This window comes from Coturnix japonica, chromosome W, assembly GCF_054131305.1.
Source record: "Coturnix japonica strain WE chromosome W, WE-NBRP24, whole genome shotgun sequence".
NCBI lineage: Eukaryota > Metazoa > Chordata > Aves > Galliformes > Phasianidae > Coturnix > Coturnix japonica.
In genome coordinates, this window is record NC_140701.1 from 17,162,713 (window position 1) to 17,188,750 (window position 26,038).

The 26,038-nt window shown below is 36.2% G+C and overlaps 1 protein-coding gene across 1 annotated transcript; it reads left to right on the forward strand.

Annotated features, from left to right (window-relative positions):
* The first annotated feature begins 222 nt into the window (after positions 1 to 222).
* LOC146754568 (endogenous retrovirus group K member 8 Gag polyprotein-like) lies at positions 223 to 1,855 on the forward strand. Its single transcript, XM_085527796.1, has one exon. It carries the CDS (start codon positions 395 to 397, stop codon positions 1,853 to 1,855), a length of 1,461 nt encoding a protein of 486 aa, XP_085383922.1. The 5' UTR covers positions 223 to 394.
* Positions 1,856 to 26,038: the final 24,183 nt, after the last annotated feature.

Here is a 26,038-nt window from a genome sequence, read left to right on the forward strand (position 1 = left end):
ATGAAGACTTCAGGTCTCTGGGTAAATGGATTCCGTCTTTAGAGTAGTATTGCAACTTTGTAAAACCTATTGTGGTAAGAATGCTCCTTCTAAGAAGGATATTGCCGCTGTTGCCTCTTGATTGGAGTCGGCGCGGCTTTTACCCTCCCCTGGCGTTTTGCTCGATTTGGGGCGGTGGGACTCTTTCACTGAGGCCCTGCTCCAGAGAGCCACCCACGAGCATAAAGCGAAAGAATTAAAAACCTGGGGTTTGGTCCTAGGTGCGCTTAAAGCGGCTAGGGAGGAGAAGCAAGTCCAGGCCATCGCGAAAGGGGTCTTTGGTCTGGATTCCGGGACATCCGGGGTCTCGGGGGGTGCGGGGGATCTGCTTTCTTGCAGTGACTCCGGATCCAAGATGGCGTCGGCCACGCCGGCTGATTCCAAGATGGCCATGGCCGCGCTCGAAACAACAACTCCGGAAAAGAAGGCGGAAGCTGAGTCATCGAAGGAGGCGCCACCATCATATCCCCGCCTTTACCCCTCTTTGCAGAGCTTTCACTCACCCGAAGGGGGCGGTTCTTGTCCGGAGGGGGGAGGGTTTATGGAGGCGGCGCGCCGTGGAGGCGTGGGCTCGCCCTCATACCCGCCCCCCTCAGAGGAGGGATCGTGTTCCAAAAAGGGGGAGGAACGGAAGGCTTTGCCCGGCCCCACAGTATCGGGTTCGCCTCCATGGAGGGAGGAGTTGTGGGGGGAGCAAGAGTTATCACGCAGGCCCACTAATTGGGCTGACATCCAGGAATCAATGCGTGAGTCGGGACTCAAGGAGCGAGATCATGCAGTGTTCCCGATTGTCGTCAGACAGGAGGGACCGGTTTGGGTACCTTTGGAAGCAAAAGCAGTTACTCGGTTTGCAGAAGCGATTGAGAAAAAGGGGCTGAGATCTCCGATGACACTAAGTGCTTTTGAGGCACTCATTGCCCCAGGTCCCCTACTCCCGTATGACATTGAGAGTCTAATGAGAGTCGTTCTCGAGCCAGTTCAGTTTACTTTGTGGAGGGAGGAGTGGATGATACAACTTAAAGCTATTGTAGCTGAGGCTGGACGTGATGCTCAACACCCTGCTAATGGGAGGGAGGGGGAACCGAGAACTGATATAATGAGGCTTTCGGGAGTAACTGCGGAAATGGCTGGGTCCCCAGAGAGACAGCTTAGGCTCCTGCGCCCAGGGGAATTGCTTTCCACTACAGGGGCGGCTGCTACTGCCTTTAGAAACTTTATAAGAAAGGCAGAGCCTGCAGCCCCGTGGTCAGAGATTGCTCAGGGTCCCTCAGAGTCATTCTCTGATTTTGCTAATCGATTGATACGAGCAGTAGAAGGATCAGATCTACCTAAGGACGCGCAAGCTTCTGTTTTAAAGGATTGCCTGAAGCAGAAGGCTCACAAAAATGTTAGGGACATCATTCGAGCTGCCCCTGACGATCTTGAGACTCCGGGTGAAATTATTAAGTATGTGCTGGACAAACAACAGACAACACCGCTCTCTAATGAGGGGCTAGCAAACGCATTGCTTTCTGTCATGGCCATACAAAATGGTCAGTCCAAGGGCAACTGCTTTAAATGTGGTCAGCCTGGCCATTTCAAGGTACAGTGTAAAGCTTCAGGTGGGCAGCTCAAGACTAACAGCAAGTGCCAAGCCTGTAATAGGCTGGGTCGTACAGCTCGTCATTGCCGAAAATACACTCTTATGCCGCAGGGAAACGAGAATGGGAGGGCACCTCAGGCCCAGGGTCCCTCCCGCAGTCAAGTACTTGGGCCCCACATGCCATTGAGTTTGGCGCAGGGGAGAGTCCACATCTCTCACCCGCAGTGGCCTTAACTATGGATCTCAGTCAACGGCCTATAGTCAAGATAATTATGGCTTATATGGGACAATTGCCTTATAAAAAGGTTCCTTGCTCCGTCCTTATCACAGCCTTGCTTGACTCAGGAGCAGATGTTACGGTAATAGCAGAAAAGGACTGGCCTCCATCCTGGCCAGTGCTTGGTTTGGCGAAATCCATCTCTGGGGTTGGGGGTACAGTGTCAACTGGCGAGTCAGCGGAACGGGTGGAAATCACTCTGATTAATAGGGACGGTTCCATAGACAAACCTGTACTGATTGGACCTCTGATTGGGTCTGTTCCAGGCACAATTTTGGGCCGAGACTTCCTTGATGCCTTAGGGGTTCGCATGACAAATTTATAGTAAGGGCCACTGTCTACCAATTAGCAATGAAACACGCCATTCCCTTGCGCTGGAAGCAGGATGCTCGTCCTGTTTGGGTAGATCAGTGGCCCCTTACTCATGAAAAGTTAACAGCGCTCAAGAAGTTGGTTTCAAGAGAGCTATTTTTAGGCCATTTGGAGCCTTCTCTTAGTTCTTGGAACACTCCTGTTTTTGTTATCCGAAAATCTTCAGGGTCATTTCGGTTGTTACACGACCTTCGCATGGTTAATGCACAGCTCATCCTCTTTGGTCCGGTGCAACAAGGTGGTCCTCTGCTATCAGCCATACCGGAGGGATGGCCTTTGGTGGTTATTGATCTTAAAGATTGTTTCTTCTCTATCCCCTTAGCAGTGAAGGATCTGGAGGCCTTTGCTTTTACTGTACCCACTCTCAATAACCAAGGGCCTTCGGAGAGGTTCCATTGGAAGGTACTTCCTCAAGGTATGGCATGCTCTCCCACAATCTGCCAACTCGTGGTGGGAAGAATAATTGAGCAGGTACGAACATCACTGCCTGATTGTCGAATTACTCATTATATGGACGACTTGTTGCTTGCAGCTCCCAGTGAGGTTCAATTACACGATTTGGAAAGGCGGGTGGTTGACGCTCTCACTACAGCAGGTTTTACCATCTCCCTGGAAAAGATACAGAAGGGGCCAGGGATTGAATTTCTGGGATATCGTTTTGGGCCCACAATGGTAGCTCCCCAGGGCCTGGATATTAAACCCCACGTTAGGACCTTGTGGGACGTCCAGAAGCTGGTGGGGGCTATTCAGTGGGTGCGCAATGCCCTTGGCATACCTCCACGACTCATGAAGCCATTTTATGATCAGTTGAAGGGTTCGGATCCCAGGGAAGAGAGAGCATGGACACAGGAAATGGATTTGGCCTGGCGGGAAATCCTACAGGCTTGTTCTTCCAATGTCCTTGCTCGATGGAGCCCTGATCGACCCTTGGAGGGGGCTGTCACCAAGTGCCAAGATGGGGCGGTGGGGATACTTGGACATACTCTGGGTTCCCGGCCACGTCCACTCTGGTGGCTATTCTCTGTACAGCCAGTGAGAGCATTTACCTCCTGGCTTGAACAGTTATCCTCCTTGCTTCAGAAGATTAGGCTTGCTGCTGTGAGAGCGTTAGGAAAAGAACCAGATATCATATACATGCCAAGTGCCTTCAGAAATGTAAACCCTCTGCCTGATGCCATTTTACTTGCTTTGCAAGGCTTTGGTGGAAAAATCTTCTACTCGGATTCATTGCCGATCTTTGAACTTGCAAAGCCCCTTCAGGTTTCATTAAAGCTCAGGGTACTTGACACCCCGATGGAGGGACCAACTGTATTCACAGATGCCTCTTCTGCCACGGGTCAGGGAGCGGTGGTTTGGCAGAATTCATCCAATAGGTGGGAACACAAGCTGATAACAGATAAAACAGTCAGTGTTCAGGTGCTTGAAGCCAGGGCCGTAGCAGTGGCTTTACGTTTGTGGCCAGAAACTCCGTGTAATGTGGTCACTGATTCAGCATTTGTGGCTAAGTTACTGCTTCGCATGGGCAATGAGGGTGTGCCTAACACTGAGATCGCTTTCTTGCTGGAGGAGGCTCTGGTCTCCCGATCTGCATCTGTGGCCATTCTTCATGTCCGCAGTCATTCGGAGGTTCCAGGGTTCTTTACAGCTGGAAATGCGGTGGCTGACCGGGTAGCAGGTGGACAGGTGCTTACACTTCAAAAGGCACGTGACTTACACTCCTCTCTGCACATTGGAGCACGAGCTTTGTCACGAGCATGTTCCATTCCTCTATCCGCAGCTCGAGAAGTGGTTCAAACATGCCCGCACTGTAATTCAGCACCTGCGTTGGGGGCGGGAGTTAACCCTCGGGGGCTCTCTCCTCTAGATATCTGGCAGACTGACTTCACTTTAGAACAACGTATGGCTCCAAAGCAATGGTTGGCGGTCACCGTGGACACATCATCGACGATCATCATTGCCACCCAACACACGCGTGCTAACTCTCCTGCTGCTCAGCAACATTGGGCCACTGCCATCGCGGTCCTGGGGGTGCCGCGACACATCAAAACAGACAATGGCTCGTGTTTCATCTCGCGGTCTACACAAGATTGGCTTGAACGGTGGGGAATATCTCACTCTACAGGCATCCCTGGGAATTCCCAGGGACAAGCAATTGTGGAGAGGGCCAACCGCCTCCTGAAGGATAAGATACGTGTCCTTGGGGAGGGGGAGGGTCACAGAGGTAGGATCCCAATAGCCCAACAGGCAGAAGTATTGGCCCGAGCACTTTATGCAATCAATCATTTTGAACGAGGAGAGAGTAAGCACACCCCAATACAGAAACACTGGCAACCAAGAATCATTGACGAGGGGCCACCAGTAAAGATAAGACGGGATGATGGTACCTGGGAATCAGGGTGGTCTGTTTTAGTTTGGGGCAGAGTTTATGCTGCAGTAAAGGACAGAGAATCGGGAAAAATTTTATGGGTTCCGTCGAGAAAAATAAAACCTGATACAGCGATCGCCCAAAAGGATGTTCTGGGAGAAACAGAAAACTAATCGAAAAGCTGAGTACTTTCCTTCTAGGTACGGTTGGTGGGAGCCCGCCAGCTGCATCCGTGAAACGACCCCACAGGAAAAAGAAAAGGGACGAATGAAGAACAGCTGTCAGTACTCACGAGAAGGACATCTGTTACATTATTGACTGTGTGCCTTTGTGTGATTGTTATAAGGGGATGAGGTTCGTTTGTGGGGTTCTACAGCCAGAATTTTTGCATTTATTTTAGCTCTAGGAGTAGTTGTAGTCCATGCTTTTAGAGAAATTGAGAGGCTGGCATGCTGGCATGCTGGTCTGTTAAGCTAATGCCACCACAGTGTTCCTATCATTTTAGTCTTTTAGTTTTAAGAATTTGTTTACCTTGTTTGTTTCAATGTATTCAGGGTTGTTTACAGCGCATGATAATGAGCTGCATAAGCCCAAGATGCCTTGAAAATACTAACTAAAGAACCACTAACATTATTATACACTGCACCACATACCTTTGCATGTTTACGTCACTTTTTAAATAACTCACCACAAAATTTATATATGAAAACTAACACATTTATATGTTAGGGATAGTTTTAGCGGTCGCGTGTTACGGGTCTTGGTTTTATTGGGCATGGGGAAGGGGAGATGTTGTATTAGGTGAAGTACGACCCTCGGGATGTAACGTGATAGGCCTTCCCCTGCTGGGTCATGCATACTTGAAAAGATAAGGATGAAACTGGATACCTATATAAGGGACCCTCACATTCCAATAAACGCCATTTTACCGCTGACCATATTGGTGTAACAAGCAGCTGTGACTTGGTCGGGGCCGTCGATACACATTCACAAAGGGACTTGACTTTCCAGGTTACCAGATCGAGGTAACAGTTTTCTTACCAAAATAATGTTTTTCATCTCTACAAACAGCATTTTCTAAACCAAAAGGTGGTTTTCATCTTCAAAAGAAATCGATTTCTCTACAAAATTATCGTTTGTAGCCATATATGACACATTGTTTCCAGAATAACTCTTTTCATCTAAAAAAGAATGACATTTCCAACAGAAATATCGATTTCTGACAAATTTTAGAAGTAGGTCACTTGAATATCGACACTTATCCCAGAAATGAAAAGTACACTCTTAGGTATCACTCTTCATCCTTGCAAAACTATGGTTTTCTTCCCAAACTAATGCTTTTCATCCCTACAAATAGCAATTTCTCCCTAAATTACTGGTTTTCATCCCCAAAAGAAGACACATTCTCTTTAAAACGATGCTTTGTAACAAATTATGACACATTGATTCCAGAATATCTGTGTTCCCCTACAAAATAATGACATTAACATAAGAATTATCCATTTCAGACAAATTTCCGATGTATTTCACACTAATATCAATACTTACACCAGAAAAAAATGTGTTCTCTCTCAGGTATCACTCTTGAATCTTGCCAAAAATTCTTTTTCTTACCAATACAAAGCTTTTCATCATTACAAGTAGCATTTTCTACCCAAAAAAGTGGTTTTCATCCCCAATAGAAATCGTTTTCTCTACAAATGGTCCCTTGTAGCAACATATGAAACACTGTTATTGGAATACCTCTTTCCCTCTTCAAAATAAGGACATTTCCAACAGAAATATCGATTTCTGACAAATTTTAGAAGAATGTCACACAAATATAAGTACCAATCTCGAAATAAAAGTTCTCTCCTAAGAATCATTCTTTATCCTTGCAAGAACATGGTTTTCTCACCAAAATAATGCTTTTTATCTTTTTAAAATAGCGCTGTTTCCCAGAAATACTGGTTTTCATCCCCAAAAGAAGACATTTTCTCCTCAAAATGAAGCTTGGTAGCAAAATATGACACATTGTTTCCAGAATACCTTTTCTCTTCTACAAATTGAGGACGTTACTAACAGAAATACCTTTTCTCCTCTACAAAATAAGGACATTTCCAACAGATATATCCTTTTCTGACAGATTTTAGAAAAAATTCACAGGAATATCAATACTTATACCAGAAATAAAAAGGTCTCTCTTAGGTATCACTCTTTACCCTTGCAAAAATATGATTTTCTTACCAAAATCATGTTTTTCATCTCTAGAAACAGCATTTTCTAAACCAAAAGGTGGTTTTCATCTTCAAAAGTAATCGATTTCTCTACAAAATTATCGTTTGTAGCCATATATGACACATTGTTTCCAGAATAACTCTTTTCATCTAAAAAAGAATGACATTTCCAACAGAAATATCGATTTCTGACAAATTTTAGAAGTAGGTCACTTGAATATCGACACTTATCCCAGAAATGAAAAGTACACTCTTAGGTATCACTCTTCATCCTTGCAAAACTATGGTTTTCTTCCCAAACTAATGCTTTTAATCCCTACAAATAGCAATTTCTCCCTAAATTACTGGTTTTCATCCCCAAAAGAAGACACATTCTCTTTAAAACGATGCTTTGTAACAAATTATGACACATTGATTCCAGAATATCTGTGTTCCCCTACAAAATAATGACATTAACATATAAATTATCCATTTCAGACAAATTTCCGATGTATTTCACGCTAATATCAATACTTACACCAGATAAAATGTGTTCTCTCTTAAGTATCACTCTTGAATCTTGCCAAAAATTCTTTTTCTTACCAATACAAAGCTTTTCATCATTACAAGTAGCATTTTCTACCCAAAAAAGTGGTTTTCATCCCCAATAGAAATCGTTTTCTCTACAAATGGTCCCTTGTAGCAACATATGAAACACTGTTATTGGAATACCTCTTTCCCTCTTCAAAATAAGGACATTTCCAACAGAAATATCGATTTCTGACAAATTTTAGAAGAATGTCACACAAATATCAGTACCTATCCCGGAAATAAAAGTTCTCTCCTAAGAATCATTCTTTATCCTTGCAAGGACATGGTTTTCTCACCAAAATAATGCTTTTTATCCCTTTAAAATAGCGTTGTTTCCCAGAAATACTGGTTTTCATCCCCAAAAGAAGACATTTTCTCTACAAAATGAAGCTTCGTAGCAAAATATGACACATTGTTTCCAGAATACCTTTTCTCTTCTACAAATTGAGGAGGTTACTAACAGAAATACCTTTTCTCCTCTACAAAATAAGGACATTTCCAACAGATATATCCTTTTCTGACAGATTTTAGAAAAAATTCACAGGAATATCAATACTTACACCAGAAATAAAAAGGTCTCTCTTAGGTATCACTTTTTACCCTTGCAAAAATATGGTTTTCTTACCAAAATAATGTTTTTCATCTCTACAAACAGCATTTTCTAAACCAAAAGGTGGTTTTCATCTTCAAAAGAAATCGATTTCTCTACAAAATTATCGCTTGTAGCCATATATGACACATTGTTTCCAGAATAACTCTTTTCATCTAAAAAAGAATGACATTTCCAACAGAAATATCGATTTCTGACAAATTTTAGAAGTAGGTCACATGAATATCGACACTTATCCCAGAAATGAAAAGTACACTCTTAGGTATCACTCTTCATCCTTGCAAAACTATGGTTTTCTTCCCAAACTAATGCTTTTCATCCCTACAAATAGCAATTTCTCCCTAAATTACTGGTTTTCATCCCCAAAAGAAAACACATTCTCTTTAAAAGGATGCTTTGTAACAAATTATGATTCATTGATTCCAGAATATCTGTCTTCCCCTACAAAATAATGACATTAACATAAGAATTATCCATTTCAGATAAATTTCCGATGTATTTCACACTAATATCAATACTTATACCAGAAAAAAATGTGTTCTCTCTCAGGTATCACTCTTGAATCTTGCCAAAAATTCTTTTTCTTACCAATACAAAGCTTTTCATCATTACAAGTAGCATTTTCTACCCAAAAAAGTGGTTTTCATCCCCAATAGAAATCGTTTTCTCTACAAATGGTCCCTTGTAGCAACATATGAAACACTGTTATTGGAATACCTCTTTCCCTCTTCAAAATAAGGACATTTCCAACAGAAATATCGATTTCTGACCAATTTTAGAAGAATGTCACACAAATATCAGTACCTATCCCGGAAATAAAAGTTCTCTCCTAAGAATCATTCTTTATCCTTGCAAGGACATGGTTTTCTCACCAAAATAATGCTTTTTATCCCTTTAAAATAGCGTTGTTTCCCAGAAATACTGGTTTTCATCCCCAAAAGAAGACATTTTCTCTACAAAATGAAGCTTGGTAGCAAAATATGACACATTGTTTCCAGAATACCTTTTCTCTTCTACAAATTGAGGAGGTTACTAACAGAAATACCTTTTCTCCTCTACAAAATAAGGACATTTCCAACAGATATATCCTTTTCTGACAGATTTTAGAAAAAATTCACAGGAATATCAATACTTACACCAGAAATAAAAAGGTCTCTCTTAGGTATCACTCTTTACCCTTGCAAAAATATGGTTTTCTTACCAAAATAATGTTTTTCATCTCTACAAACAGCATTTTCTAAACCAAAAGGTGGTTTTCATCTTCAAAAGAAATCGATTTCTCTACAAAATTATCGTTTGTAGCCATATATGACACATTGTTTCCAGAATAACTCTTTTCATCTAAAAAAGAATGACATTTCCAACAGAAATATCGATTTCTGACAAATTTTAGAAGTAGGTCACATGAATATCAACACTTATCCCAGAAACGAAAAGTACACTCTTAGGTATCACTCTTCATCCTTGCAAAACTATGGTTTTCTTCCCAAACTAATGCTTTTCATCCCTACAAATAGCAATTTCTCCCTAAATTACTGGTTTTCATCCCCAAAAGAAAACACATTCTCTTTAAAAGGATGATTTGTAACAAATTATGATTCATTGATTCCAGAATATCTGTCTTCCCCTACAAAATAATGACATTAACATAAGAATTATCCATTTCAGACAAATTTCCGATGTATTTCACGCTAATATCAATACTTACACCAGAAAAAAATGTGTTCTTTCTCAGGTATCACTCTTGAATCTTGCCAAAAATTCTTTTTCTTACCAATACAAAGCTTTTCATCATTACAAGTAGCATTTTCTACCCAAAAAAGTGGTTTTCATCCCCAATAGAAATCGTTTTCTCTACAAATGGTCCCTTGTAGCAACATATGAAACACTGTTATTGGAATACCTCTTTCCCTCTTCAAAATAAGGACATTTCCAACAGAAATATCGATTTCTGACAAATTTTAGAAGAATGTCACACAAATATCAGTACCTATCCCGGAAATAAAAGTTCTCTCCTAGGAATCATTCTTTATCCTTGCAAGGACATGGTTTTCTCAGCAAAATAATGCTTTTTATCCCTTTAAAATAGCGCTGTTTCCCAGAAATACTGGTTTTCATCCCCAAAAGAAGACATTTTCTCTACAAAATGAAGCTTGGTAGCAAAATATGACACATTGTTTCCAGAATACCTTTTCTCTTCTACAAATTGAGGAGGTTACTAACAGAAATACCTTTTCTCCTCTACAAAATAAGGACATTTCCAACAGATATATCCTTTTCTGACAGATTTTAGAAAAAATTCACAGGAATATCAATACTTACACCAGAAATAAAAAGGTCTCTCTTAGGTATCACTTTTTACCCTTGCAAAAATATGGTTTTCTTACCAAAATAATGTTTTTCATCTCTACAAACAGCATTTTCTAAACCAAAAGGTGGTTTTCATCTTCAAAAGAAATCGATTTCTCTACAAAATTATCGTTTGTAGCCATATATGACACATTGTTTCCAGAATAACTCTTTTCATCTAAAAAAGAATGACATTTCCAACAGAAATATCGATTTCTGACAAATTTTAGAAGTAGGTCACATGAATATCGACACTTATCCCAGAAATGAAAAGTACACTCTTAGGTATCACTCTTCATCCTTGCAAAAATATGGTTTTCTTCCCAAACTAATGCTTTTCATCCCTACAAATAGCAATTTCTCCCTAAATTACTGGTTTTCATCCCCAAAAGAAAACACATTCTCTTTATAAGGATGCTTTGTAACAAATTATGACACATTGATTCCAGAATATCTGTCTTCCCCTACAAAATAATGACATTAACATAAGAATTATCCATTTCAGACAAATTTCCGATGTATTTCACACTAATATCAATACTTATACCAGAAAAAAATGTGTTCTCTCTCAGGTATCACTCTTGAATCTTGCCAAAAATTCTTTTTCTTACCAATACAAAGCTTTTCATCATTACAAGTAGCATTTTCTACCCAAAAAAGTGGTTTTCATCCCCAATAGAAATCGTTTTCTCTACAAATGGTCCCTTGTAGCAACATATGAAACACTGTTATTGGAATACCTCTTTCCCTCTTCAAAATAAGGACATTTCCAACAGAAATATCGATTTCTGACAAATTTTAGAAGAATGTCACACAAATATCAGTACCTATCCCGGAAATAAAAGTTCTCTCCTAGGAATCATTCTTTATCCTTGCAAGGACATGGTTTTCTCACCAAAATAATGCTTTTTATCCCTTTAAAATAGCGCTGTTTCCCAGAAATACTGGTTTTCATCCCCAAAAGAAGACATTTTCTCTACAAAATGAAGCTTGGTAGCAAAATATGACACATTGTTTCCAGAATACCTTTTCTCTTCTACAAATTGAGGACGTTACTAACAGAAATACCTTTTCTCCTCTACAAAATAAGGACATTTCCAACAGATATATCCTTTTCTGACAGATTTTAGAAAAAATTCACAGGAATATCAATACTTACACCAGAAATAAAAAGGTCTCTCTTAGGTATCACTCTTCATCCTTGCAAAACTATGGTTTTCTTCCCAAACTAATGCTTTTCATCCCTACAAATAGCAATTTCTCCCTAAATTACTGGTTTTCATCCCCAAAAGAAAACACATTCTCTTTAAAAGGATGCTTTGTAACAAATTATGATTCATTGATTCCAGAATATCTGTCATCCCCTACCAAATAATGACATTAACATAAGAATTATCCATTTCAGACAAATTTCCGATGTATTTCACACTAATATCAATACTTATACCAGAAAAAAATGTGTTCTCTCTCAGGTATCACTCTTGAATCTTGCCAAAAATTCTTTTTCTTACCAATACAAAGCTTTTCATCATTACAAGTAGCATTTTCTACCCAAAAAAGTGGTTTTCATCCCCAATAGAAATCGTTTTCTTTACAAATGGTCCCTTGTAGCAACATATGAAACACTGTTATTGGAATACCTCTTTCCCTCTTCAAAATAAGGACATTTCCAACAGAAATATCGATTTCTGACAAATTTCAGAAGAATGTCACACAAATATCAGTACCTATCCCGGAAATAAAAGTTCTCTCCTAAGAATCATTCTTTATCCTTGCAAGGACATGGTTTTCTCACCAAAATAATGCTTTTTATCCCTTTAAAATAGCGCTGTTTCCCAGAAATACTGGTTTTCATCCCCAAGAGAAGACATTTTCTCTACAAAATGAAGCTTGGTAGCAAAATATGACACATTGTTTCCAGAATACCTTTTCTCTTCTACAAATTGAGGAGGTTACTAACAGAAATACCTTTTCTCCTCTACAAAATAAGGACATTTCCAACAGATATATCCTTTTCTGACAGATTTTAGAAAAAATTCACAGGAATATCAATACTTACACCAGAAATAAAAAGGTCTCTCTTAGGTATCACTTTTTACCCTTGCAAAAATATGGTTTTCTTACCAAAATAATGTTTTTCATCTCTACAAACAGCATTTTCTAAACCAAAAGGTGGTTTTCATCTTCAAAAGAAATCGATTTCTCTACAAAATTATCGTTTGTAGCCATATATGACACATTGTTTCCAGAATAACTCTTTTCATCTAAAAAAGAATGACATTTCCAACAGAAATATCGATTTCTGACAAATTTTAGAAGTAGGTCACATGAATATCGACACTTATCCCAGAAATGAAAAGTACACTTATAGGTATCACTCTTCATCCTTGCAAAAATATGGTTTTCTTCCCAAACTAATGCTTTTCATCCCTACAAATAGCAATTTCTCCCTAAATTACTGGTTTTCATCCCCAAAAGAAAACACATTCTCTTTAAAAGGATGCTTTGTAACAAATTATGATTCATTGATTCCAGAATATCTGTCTTCCCCTACAAAATAATGACATTAACATAAGAATTATCCATTTCAGACAAATTTCCGATGTATTTCACGCTAATATCAATACTTACACCAGAAAAAAATGTGTTCTTTCTCAGGTATCACTCTTGAATCTTGCCAAAAATTCTTTTTCTTACCAATACAAAGCTTTTCATCATTACAAGTAGCATTTTCTACCCAAAAAAGTGGTTTTCATCCCCAATAGAAATCGTTTTCTCTACAAATGGTCCCTTGTAGCAACATATGAAACACTGTTATTGGAATACCTCTTTCCCTCTTCAAAATAAGGACATTTCCAACAGAAATATCGATTTCTGACAAATTTTAGAAGAATGTCACACAAATATCAGTACCTATCCCGGAAATAAAAGTTCTCTCCTAGGAATCATTCTTTATCCTTGCAAGGACATGGTTTTCTCAGCAAAATAATGCTTTTTATCCCTTTAAAATAGCGCTGTTTCCCAGAAATACTGGTTTTCATCCCCAAAAGAAGACATTTTCTCTACAAAATGAAGCTTGGTAGCAAAATATGACACATTGTTTCCAGAATACCTTTTCTCTTCTACAAATTGAGGAGGTTACTAACAGAAATACCTTTTCTCCTCTACAAAATAAGGACATTTCCAACAGATATATCCTTTTCTGACAGATTTTAGAAAAAATTCACAGGAATATCAATACTTACACCAGAAATAAAAAGGTCTCTCTTAGGTATCACTTTTTACCCTTGCAAAAATATGGTTTTCTTACCAAAATAATGTTTTTCATCTCTACAAACAGCATTTTCTAAACCAAAAGGTGGTTTTCATCTTCAAAAGAAATCGATTTCTCTACAAAATTATCGTTTGTAGCCATATATGACACATTGTTTCCAGAATAACTCTTTTCATCTAAAAAAGAATGACATTTCCAACAGAAATATCGATTTCTGACAAATTTTAGAAGTAGGTCACATGAATATCGACACTTATCCCAGAAATGAAAAGTACACTCTTAGGTATCACTCTTCATCCTTGCAAAAATATGGTTTTCTTCCCAAACTAATGCTTTTCATCCCTACAAATAGCAATTTCTCCCTAAATTACTGGTTTTCATCCCCAAAAGAAAACACATTCTCTTTAAAAGGATGCTTTGTAACAAATTATGATTCATTGATTCCAGAATATCTGTCTTCCCCTACAAAATAATGACATTAACATAAGAATTATCCATTTCAGACAAATTTCCGATGTATTTCACGCTAATATCAATACTTACACCAGAAAAAAATGTGTTCTTTCTCAGGTATCACTCTTGAATCTTGCCAAAAATTCTTTTTCTTACCAATACAAAGCTTTTCATCATTACAAGTAGCATTTTCTACCCAAAAAAGTGGTTTTCATCCCCAATAGAAATCGTTTTCTCTACAAATGGTCCCTTGTAGCAACATATGAAACACTGTTATTGGAATACCTCTTTCCCTCTTCAAAATAAGGACATTTCCAACAGAAATATCGATTTCTGACAAATTTTAGAAGAATGTCACACAAATATCAGTACCTATCCCGGAAATAAAAGTTCTCTCCTAAGAATCATTCTTTATCCTTGCAAGGACATGGTTTTCTCACCAAAATAATGCTTTTTATCCCTTTAAAATAGCGCTGTTTCCCAGAAATACTGGTTTTCATCCCCAAAAGAAGACATTTTCTCTACAAAATGAAGCTTGGTAGGAAAATATGACACATTGTTTCCAGAATACCTTTTCTCTTCTACAAATTGAGGAGGTTACTAACAGAAATACCTTTTCTCCTCTACAAAATAAGGACATTTCCAACAGATATATCCTTTTCTGACAGATTTTAGAAAAAATTCACAGGAATATCAATACTTACACCAGAAATAAAAAGGTCTCTCTTAGGTATCACTTTTTACCCTTGCAAAAATATGGTTTTCTTACCAAAATAATGTTTTTCATCTCTACAAACAGCATTTTCTAAACCAAAAGGTGGTTTTCATCTTCAAAAGAAATCGATTTCTCTACAAAATTATCGTTTGTAGCCATATATGACACATTGTTTCCAGAATAACTCTTTTCATCTAAAAAAGAATGACATTTCCAACAGAAATATCGATTTCTGACAAATTTTAGAAGTAGGTCACATGAATATCGACACTTATCCCAGAAATGAAAAGTACACTCTTAGGTATCACTCTTCATCCTTGCAAAAATATGGTTTTCTTCCCAAACTAATGCTTTTCATCCCTACAAATAGCAATTTCTCCCTAAATAACTGGTTTTCATCCCCAAAAGAAAACACATTCTCTTTAAAAGGATGCTTTGTAACAAATTATGATTCATTGATTCCAGAATATCTGTCTTCCCCTACAAAATAATGACATTAACATAAGAATTATCCATTTCAGACAAATTTCCGATGTATTTCACGCTAATATCAATACTTACACCAGAAAAAAATGTGTTCTTTCTCAGGTATCACTCTTGAATCTTGCCAAAAATTCTTTTTCTTACCAATACAAAGCTTTTCATCATTACAAGTAGCATTTTCTACCCAAAAAAGTGGTTTTCATCCCCAATAGAAATCGTTTTCTCTACAAATGGTCCCTTGTAGCAACATATGAAACACTGTTATTGGAATACCTCTTTCCCTCTTCAAAATAAGGACATTTCCAACAGAAATATCGATTTCTGACAAATTTTAGAAGAATGTCACACAAATATCAGTACCTATCCCGGAAATAAAAGTTCTCTCCTAGGAATCATTCTTTATCCTTGCAAGGACATGGTTTTCTCACCAAAATAATGCTTTTTATCCCTTTAAAATAGCGCTGTTTCCCAGAAATACTGGTTTTCATCCCCAAAAGAAGACATTTTCTCTACAAAATGAAGCTTGGTAGCAAAATATGACACATTGTTTCCAGAATACCTTTTCTCTTCTACAAATTGAGGAGGTTACTAACAGAAATACCTTTTCTCCTCTACAAAATAAGGACATTTCCAACAGATATATCCTTTTCTGACAGATTTTAGAAAAAATTCACAGGAATATCAATACTTACACCAGAAATAAAAAGGTCTCTCTTAGGTATCACTTTTTACCCTTGCAAAAATATGGTTTTCTTACCAAAATAATGTTTTTCATCTCTACAAACAGCATTTTCTAAACCAAAAGGTGGTTTTCATCTTCAAAAGAAATCGATTTCTCTACAAAATTATCGTTTGTAGCCATATATGACACATTGTTTCCAGAATAACTCTTTTCATCTAAAAAAGAATGACATTTCCAACAGAAATATCGATTTCTGACAAATTTTAGAAGTAGGTCACATGAATATCGACACTTATCCCAGAAATGAAAAGTACACTCTTAGGTATCACTCTTCATCCTTGCAAAACTATGGTTTTCTTCCCAAACTAATGCTTTTCATCCCTACAAATAGCAATTTCTCCCTAAATTACTGGTTTTCATCCCCAAAAGAAAACACATTCTCTTTAAAAGGATGCATTGTAACAAATTATGATTCATTGATTCCAGAATATCTGTCTTCCCCTACAAAATAATGACATTAACATAAGAATTATCCATTTCAGACAAATTTCCGATGTATTTCACGCTAATATCAATACTTACACCAGAAAAAAATGTGTTCTCTCTCAGGTATCACTCTTGAATCTTGCCAAAAATTCTTTTTCTTACCAATACAAAGCTTTTCATCATTACAAGTAGCATTTTCTACCCAAAAAAGTGGTTTTCATCCCCAATAGAAATCGTTTTCTCTACAAATGGTCCCTTGTAGCAACATATGAAACACTGTTATTGGAATACCTCTTTCCCTCTTCAAAATAAGGACATTTCCAACAGAAATATCGATTTCTGACAAATTTTAGAAGAATGTCACACAAATATCAGTACCTATCCCGGAAATAAAAGTTCTCTCCTAGGAATCATTCTTTATCCTTGCAAGGACATGGTTTTCTCACCAAAATAATGCTTTTTATCCCTTTAAAATAGCGTTGTTTCCCAGAAATACTGGTTTTCATCCCCAAAAGAAGACATTTTCTCTACAAAATGAAGCTTGGTAGCAAAATATGACACATTGTTTCCAGAATACCTTTTCTCTTCTACAAATTGAGGAGGTTACTAACAGAAATACCTTTTCTCCTCTACAAAATAAGGACATTTCCAACAGATATATCCTTTTCTGACAGATTTTAGAAAAAATTCACAGGAATATCAATACTTACACCAGAAATAAAAAGGTCTCTCTTAGGTATCACTTTTTACCCTTGCAAAAATATGGTTTTCTTACCAAAATAATGTTTTTCATCTCTACAAACAGCATTTTCTAAACCAAAAGGTGGTTTTCATCTTCAAAAGAAATCGATTTCTCTACAAAATTATCGTTTGTAGCCATATATGACACATTGTTTCCAGAATAACTCTTTTCATCTAAAAAAGAATGACATTTCCAACAGAAATATCGATTTCTGACAAATTTTAGAAGTAGGTCACATGAATATCGACACTTATCCCAGAAATGAAAAGTACACTCTTAGGTATCACTCTTCATCCTTGCAAAAATATGGTTTTCTTCCCAAACTAATGCTTTTCATCCCTACAAATAGCAATTTCTCCCTAAATAACTGGTTTTCATCCCCAAAAGAAAACACATTCTCTTTAAAAGGATGCTTTGTAACAAATTATGATTCATTGATTCCAGAATATCTGTCTTCCCCTACAAAATAATGACATTAACATAAGAATTATCCATTTCAGACAAATTTCCGATGTATTTCACGCTAATATCAATACTTACACCAGAAAAAAATGTGTTCTCTCTCAGGTATCACTCTTGAATCTTGCCAAAAATTCTTTTTCTTACCAATACAAAGCTTTTCATCATTACAAGTAGCATTTTCTACCCAAAAAAGTGGTTTTCATCCCCAATAGAAATCGTTTTCTCTACAAATGGTCCCTTGTAGCAACATATGAAACACTGTTATTGGAATACCTCTTTCCCTCTTCAAAATAAGGACATTTCCAACAGAAATATCGATTTCTGACAAATTTTAGAAGAATGTCACACAAATATCAGTACCTATCCCGGAAATAAAAGTTCTCTCCTAGGAATCATTCTTTATCCTTGCAAGGACATGGTTTTCTCACCAAAATAATGCTTTTTATCCCTTTAAAATAGCGTTGTTTCCCAGAAATACTGGTTTTCATCCCCAAAAGAAGACATTTTCTCTACAAAATGAAGCTTGGTAGCAAAATATGACACATTGTTTCCAGAATACCTTTTCTCTTCTACAAATTGAGGAGGTTACTAACAGAAATACCTTTTCTCCTCTACAAAATAAGGACATTTCCAACAGATATATCCTTTTCTGACAGATTTTAGAAAAAATTCACAGGAATATCAATACTTACACCAGAAATAAAAAGGTCTCTCTTAGGTATCACTTTTTACCCTTGCAAAAATATGGTTTTCTTACCAAAATAATGTTTTTCATCTCTACAAACAGCATTTTCTAAACCAAAAGGTGGTTTTCATCTTCAAAAGAAATCGATTTCTCTACAAAATTATCGTTTGTAGCCATATATGACACATTGTTTCCAGAATAACTCTTTTCATCTAAAAAAGAATGACATTTCCAACAGAAATATCGATTTCTGACAAATTTTAGAAGTAGGTCACATGAATATCGACACTTATCCCAGAAATGAAAAGTACACTCTTAGGTATCACTCTTCATCCTTGCAAAAATATGGTTTTCTTCCCAAACTAATGCTTTTCATCCCTACGAATAGCAATTTCTCCCTAAATTACTGGTTTTCATCCCCAAAAGAAAACACATTCTCTTTAAAAGGATGCATTGTAACAAATTATGATTCATTGATTCCAGAATATCTGTCTTCCCCTACAAAATAATGACATTAACATAAGAATTATCCATTTCAGACAAATTTCCGATGTATTTCACGCTAATATCAATACTTACACCAGAAAAAAATGTGTTCTCTCTCAGGTATCACTCTTGAATCTTGCCAAAAATTCTTTTTCTTACCAATACAAAGCTTTTCATCATTACAAGTAGCATTTTCTACCCAAAAAAGTGGTTTTCATCCCCAATAGAAATCGTTTTCTCTACAAATGGTCCCTTGTAGCAACATATGAAACACTGTTATTGGAATACCTCTTTCCCTCTTCAAAATAAGGACATTTCCAACAGAAATATCGATTTCTGACAAATTTTAGAAGAATGTCACACAAATATCAGTACCTATCCCGGAAATAAAAGTTCTCTCCTAGGAATCATTCTTTATCCTTGCAAGGACATGGTTTTCTCACCAAAATAATGCTTTTTATCCCTTTAAAATAGCGTTGTTTCCCAGAAATACTGGTTTTCATCCCCAAAAGAAGACATTTTCTCTACAAAATGAAGCTTGGTAGCAAAATATGACACATTGTTTCCAGAATACCTTTTCTCTTCTACAAATTGAGGAGGTTACTAACAGAAATACCTTTTCTCCTCTACAAAATAAGGACATTTCCAACAGATATATCCTTTTCTGACAGATTTTAGAAAAAATTCACAGGAATATCAATACTTACACCAGAAATAAAAAGGTCTCTCTTAGGTATCACTTTTTACCCTTGCAAAAATATGGTTTTCTTACCAAAATAATGTTTTTCATCTCTACAAACAGCATTTTCTAAACCAAAAGGTGGTTTTCATCTTCAAAAGAAATCGATTTCTCTACAAAATTATCGCTTGTAGCCATATATGACACATTGTTTCCAGAATAACTCTTTTCATCTAAAAAAGAATGACATTTCCAACAGAAATATCGATTTCTGACAAATTTTAGAAGTAGGTCACATGAATATCGACACTTATCCCAGAAATGAAAAGTACACTCTTAGGTATCACTCTTCATCCTTGCAAAAATATGGTTTTCTTCCCAAACTAATGCTTTTCATCCCTACAAATAGCAATTTCTCCCTAAATTACTGGTTTTCATCCCCAAAAGAAAACACATTCTCTTTAAAAGGATGCTTTGTAACAAATTATGATTCATTGATTCCAGAATATCTGTCTTCCCCTACAAAATAATGACATTAACATAAGAATTATCCATTTCAGACAAATTTCCGATGTATTTCACGCTAATATCAATACTTACACCAGAAAAAAATGTGTTCTCTCTCAGGTATCACTCTTGAATCTTGCCAAAAATTCTTTTTCTTACCAATACAAAGCTTTTCATCATTACAAGTAGCATTTTCTACCCAAAAAAGTGGTTTTCATCCCCAATAGAAATCGTTTTCTCTACAAATGGTCCCTTGTAGCAACATATGAAACACTGTTATTGGAATACCTCTTTCCCTCTTCAAAATAAGGACATTTCCAACAGAAATATCGATTTCTGACAAATTTTAGAAGAATGTCACACAAATATCAGTACCTATCCCGGAAATAAAAGTTCTCTCCTAGGAATCATTCTTTATCCTTGCAAGGACATGGTTTTCTCACCAAAATAATGCTTTTTATCCCTTTAAAATAGCGTTGTTTCCCAGAAATACTGGTTTTCATCCCCAAAAGAAGACATTTTCTCTACAAAATGAAGCTTGGTAGCAAAATATGACACATTGTTTCCAGAATACCTTTTCTCTTCTACAAATTGAGGAGGTTACTAACAGAAATACCTTTTCTCCTCTACAAAATAAGGACATTTCCAACAGATATATCCTTTTCTGACAGATTTTAGAAAAAATTCACAGGAATATCAATACTTACACCAGAAATAAAAAGGTCTCTCTTAGGTATCACTTTTTACCCTTGCAAAAATATGGTTTTCTTACCAAAATAATGTTTTTCATCTCTACAAACAGCATTTTCTAAACCAAAAGGTGGTTTTCATCTTCAAAAGAAATCGATTTCTCTACAAAATTATCGTTTGTAGCCATATATGACACATTGTTTCCAGAATAACTCTTTTCATCTAAAAAAGAATGACATTTCCAACAGAAATATCGATTTCTGACAAATTTTAGAAGTAGGTCACATGAATATCGGCACTTATCCCAGAAATGAAAAGTACACTCTTAGGTATCACTCTTCATCCTTGCAAAAATATGGTTTTCTTCCCAAACTAATGCTTTTCATCCCTACAAATAGCAATTTCTCCCTAAATTACTGGTTTTCATCCCCAAAAGAAAACACATTCTCTTTAAAAGGATGCTTTGTAACAAATTATGATTCATTGATTCCAGAATATCTGTCTTCCCCTACAAAATAATGACATTAACATAAGAATTATCCATTTCAGACAAATTTCCGATGTATTTCACGCTAATATCAATACTTACACCAGAAAAAAATGTGTTCTTTCTCAGGTATCACTCTTGAATCTTGCCAAAAATTCTTTTTCTTACCAATACAAAGCTTTTCATCATTACAAGTAGCATTTTCTACCCAAAAAAGTGGTTTTCATCCCCAATAGAAATCGTTTTCTCTACAAATGGTCCCTTGTAGCAACATATGAAACACTGTTATTGGAATACCTCTTTCCCTCTTCAAAATAAGGACATTTCCAACAGAAATATCGATTTCTGACAAATTTTAGAAGAATGTCACACAAATATCAGTACCTATCCCGGAAATAAAAGTTCTCTCCTAGGAATCATTCTTTATCCTTGCAAGGACATGGTTTTCTCACCAAAATAATGCTTTTTATCCCTTTAACATGCGCTGTTTCCCAGAAATACTGGTTTTCATCCCCAAAAGAAGACATTTTCTCTACAAAATGAAGCTTTGTAGGAAAATATGACACATTGTTTCCAGAATACCTTTTCTCTTCTACAAATTGAGGAGGTTACTAACAGAAATACCTTTTCTCCTCTACAAAATAAGGACATTTCCAACAGATATATCCTTTTCTGACAGATTTTAGAAAAAATTCACAGGAATATCAATACTTACACCAGAAATAAAAAGGTCTCTCTTAGGTATCACTTTTTACCCTTGCAAAAATATGGTTTTCTTACCAAAATAATGTTTTTCATCTCTACAAACAGCATTTTCTAAACCAAAAGGTGGTTTTCATCTTCAAAAGAAATCGATTTCTCTACAAAATTATCGTTTGTAGCCATATATGACACATTGTTTCCAGAATAACTCTTTTCATCTAAAAAAGAATGACATTTCCAACAGAAATATCGATTTCTGACAAATTTTAGAAGTAGGTCACATGAATATCGACACTTATCCCAGAAATGAAAAGTACACTCTTAGGTATCACTCTTCATCCTTGCAAAAATATGGTTTTCTTCCCAAACTAATGCTTTTCATCCCTACAAATAGCAATTTCTCCCTAAATTACTGGTTTTCATCCCCAAAAGAAAACACATTCTCTTTAAAAGGATGCTTTGTAACAAATTATGATTCATTGATTCCAGAATATCTGTCTTCCCCTACAAAATAATGACATTAACATAAGAATTATCCATTTCAGACAAATTTCCGATGTATTTCACGCTAATATCAATACTTACACCAGAAAAAAATGTGTTCTTTCTCAGGTATCACTCTTGAATCTTGCCAAAAATTCTTTTTCTTACCAATACAAAGCTTTTCATCATTACAAGTAGCATTTTCTACCCAAAAAAGTGGTTTTCATCCCCAATAGAAATCGTTTTCTCTACAAATGGTCCCTTGTAGCAACATATGAAACACTGTTATTGGAATACCTCTTTCCCTCTTCAAAATAAGGACATTTCCAACAGAAATATCGATTTCTGACAAATTTTAGAAGAATGTCACACAAATATCAGTACCTATCCCGGAAATAAAAGTTCTCTCCTAAGAATCATTCTTTATCCTTGCAAGGACATGGTTTTCTCACCAAAATAATGCTTTTTATCCCTTTAAAATAGCGTTGTTTCCCAGAAATACTGGTTTTCATCCCCAAAAGAAGACATTTTCTCTACAAAATGAAGCTTGGTAGCAAAATATGACACATTGTTTCCACAATACCTTTTCTCTTCTACAAATTGAGGAGGTTACTAACAGAAATACCTTTTCTCCTCTACAAAATAAGGACATTTCCAACAGATATATCCTTTTCTGACAGATTTTAGAAAAAATTCACAGGAATATCAATACTTACACCAGAAATAAAAAGGTCTCTCTTAGGTATCACTTTTTACCCTTGCAAAAATATGGTTTTCTTACCAAAATAATGTTTTTCATCTCTACAAACAGCATTTTCTAAACCAAAAGGTGGTTTTCATCTTCAAAAGAAATCGATTTCTCTACAAAATTATCGTTTGTAGCCATATATGACACATTGTTTCCAGAATAACTCTTTTCATCTAAAAAAGAATGACATTTCCAACAGAAATATCGATTTCTGACAAATTTTAGAAGTAGGTCACATGAATATCGACACTTATCCCAGAAATGAAAAGTACACTCTTAGGTATCACTCTTCATCCTTGCAAAACTATGGTTTTCTTCCCAAACTAATGCTTTTCATCCCTACAAATAGCAATTTCTCCCTAAATTACTGGTTTTCATCCCCAAAAGAAGACACATTCTCTTTAAAACGATGCTTTGTAATAAATTATGATTCATTGATTCCAGAATATCTGTCTTCCCCTACAAAATAATGACATTAACATAAGAATTACCCATTTCAGACAAATTTCCGATGTATTTCACGCTAATATCAATACTTACACCAGAAAAAAATGTGTTCTCTCTCAGGTATCACTCTTGAATCTTGCCAAAAATTCTTTTTCTTACCAATACAAAGCTTTTCATCATTACAAGTAGCATTTTCTACCCAAAAAAGTGGTTTTCATCCCCAGTAGAAATCGTTTTCTCTACAAATGGTCCCTTGTAGCAACATATGAAACACTGTTATTGGAATACCTCTTTCCCTCTTCAAAATAAGGACATTTCCAACAGAAATATCGATTTCAGACAAATTTTAGAAGAATGTCACACAAATATCAGTACCTATCCCGGAAATAAAAGTTCTCTCCTAGGAATCATTCTTTATCCTTGCAAGGACATGGTTTTCTCACCAAAATAATGCTTTTTATCCCTTTAAAATAGCGTTGTTTCCCAGAAATACTGGTTTTCATCCCCAAAAGAAGACATTTTCTCTACAAAATGAAGCTTGGTAGCAAAATATGACACATTGTTTCCAGAATACCTTTTCTCTTCTACAAATTGAGGAGGTTACTAACAGAAATACCTTTTCTCCTCTACAAAATAAGGACATTTCCAACAGATATATCCTTTTCTGACAGATTTTAGAAAAAATTCACAGGAATATCAATACTTACACCAGAAATAAAAAGGTCTCTCTTAGGTATCACTTTTTACCCTTGCAAAAATATGGTTTTCTTACCAAAATAATGTTTTTCATCTCTACAAACAGCATTTTCTAAACCAAAAGGTGGTTTTCATCTTCAAAAGAAATCGATTTCTCTACAAAATTATCGTTTGTAGCCATATATGACACATTGTTTCCAGAATAACTCTTTTCATCTAAAAAAGAATGACATTTCCAACAGAAATATCGATTTCTGACAAATTTTAGAAGTAGGTCACATGAATATCGGCACTTATCCCAGAAATGAAAAGTACACTCTTAGGTATCACTCTTCATCCTTGCAAAAATATGGTTTTCTTCCCAAACTAATGCTTTTCATCCCTACAAATAGCAATTTCTCCCTAAATTACTGGTTTTCATCCCCAAAAGAAAACACATTCTCTTTAAAAGGATGCTTTGTAACAAATTATGATTCATTGATTCCAGAATATCTGTCTTCCCCTACAAAATAATGACATTAACATAAGAATTATCCATTTCAGACAAATTTCCGATGTATTTCACGCTAATATCAATACTTACACCAGAAAAAAATGTGTTCTTTCTCAGGTATCACTCTTGAATCTTGCCAAAAATTCTTTTTCTTACCAATACAAAGCTTTTCATCATTACAAGTAGCATTTTCTACCCAAAAAAGTGGTTTTCATCCCCAATAGAAATCGTTTTCTCTACAAATGGTCCCTTGTAGCAACATATGAAACACTGTTATTGGAATACCTCTTTCCCTCTTCAAAATAAGGACATTTCCAACAGAAATATCGATTTCTGACAAATTTTAGAAGAATGTCACACAAATATCAGTACCTATCCCGGAAATAAAAGTTCTCTCCTAGGAATCATTCTTTATCCTTGCAAGGACATGGTTTTCTCACCAAAATAATGCTTTTTATCCCTTTAACATGCGCTGTTTCCCAGAAATACTGGTTTTCATCCCCAAAAGAAGACATTTTCTCTACAAAATGAAGCTTGGTAGCAAAATATGACACATTGTTTCCACAATACCTTTTCTCTTCTACAAATTGAGGAGGTTACTAACAGAAATACCTTTTCTCCTCTACAAAATAAGGACATTTCCAACAGATATATCCTTTTCTGACAGATTTTAGAAAAAATTCACAGGAATATCAATACTTACACCAGAAATAAAAAGGTCTCTCTTAGGTATCACTTTTTACCCTTGCAAAAATATGGTTTTCTTACCAAAATAATGTTTTTCATCTCTACAAACAGCATTTTCTAAACCAAAAGGTGGTTTTCATCTTCAAAAGAAATCGATTTCTCTACAAAATTATCGTTTGTAGCCATATATGACACATTGTTTCCAGAATAACTCTTTTCATCTAAAAAAGAATGACATTTCCAACAGAAATATCGATTTCTGACAAATTTTAGAAGTAGGTCACATGAATATCGACACTTATCCCAGAAATGAAAAGTACACTCTTAGGTATCACTCTTCATCCTTGCAAAACTATGGTTTTCTTCCCAAACTAATGCTTTTCATCCCTACAAATAGCAATTTCTCCCTAAATTACTGGTTTTCATCCCCAAAAGAAGACACATTCTCTTTAAAACGATGCTTTGTAATAAATTATGATTCATTGATTCCAGAATATCTGTCTTCCCCTACAAAATAATGACATTAACATAAGAATTACCCATTTCAGACAAATTTCCGATGTATTTCACG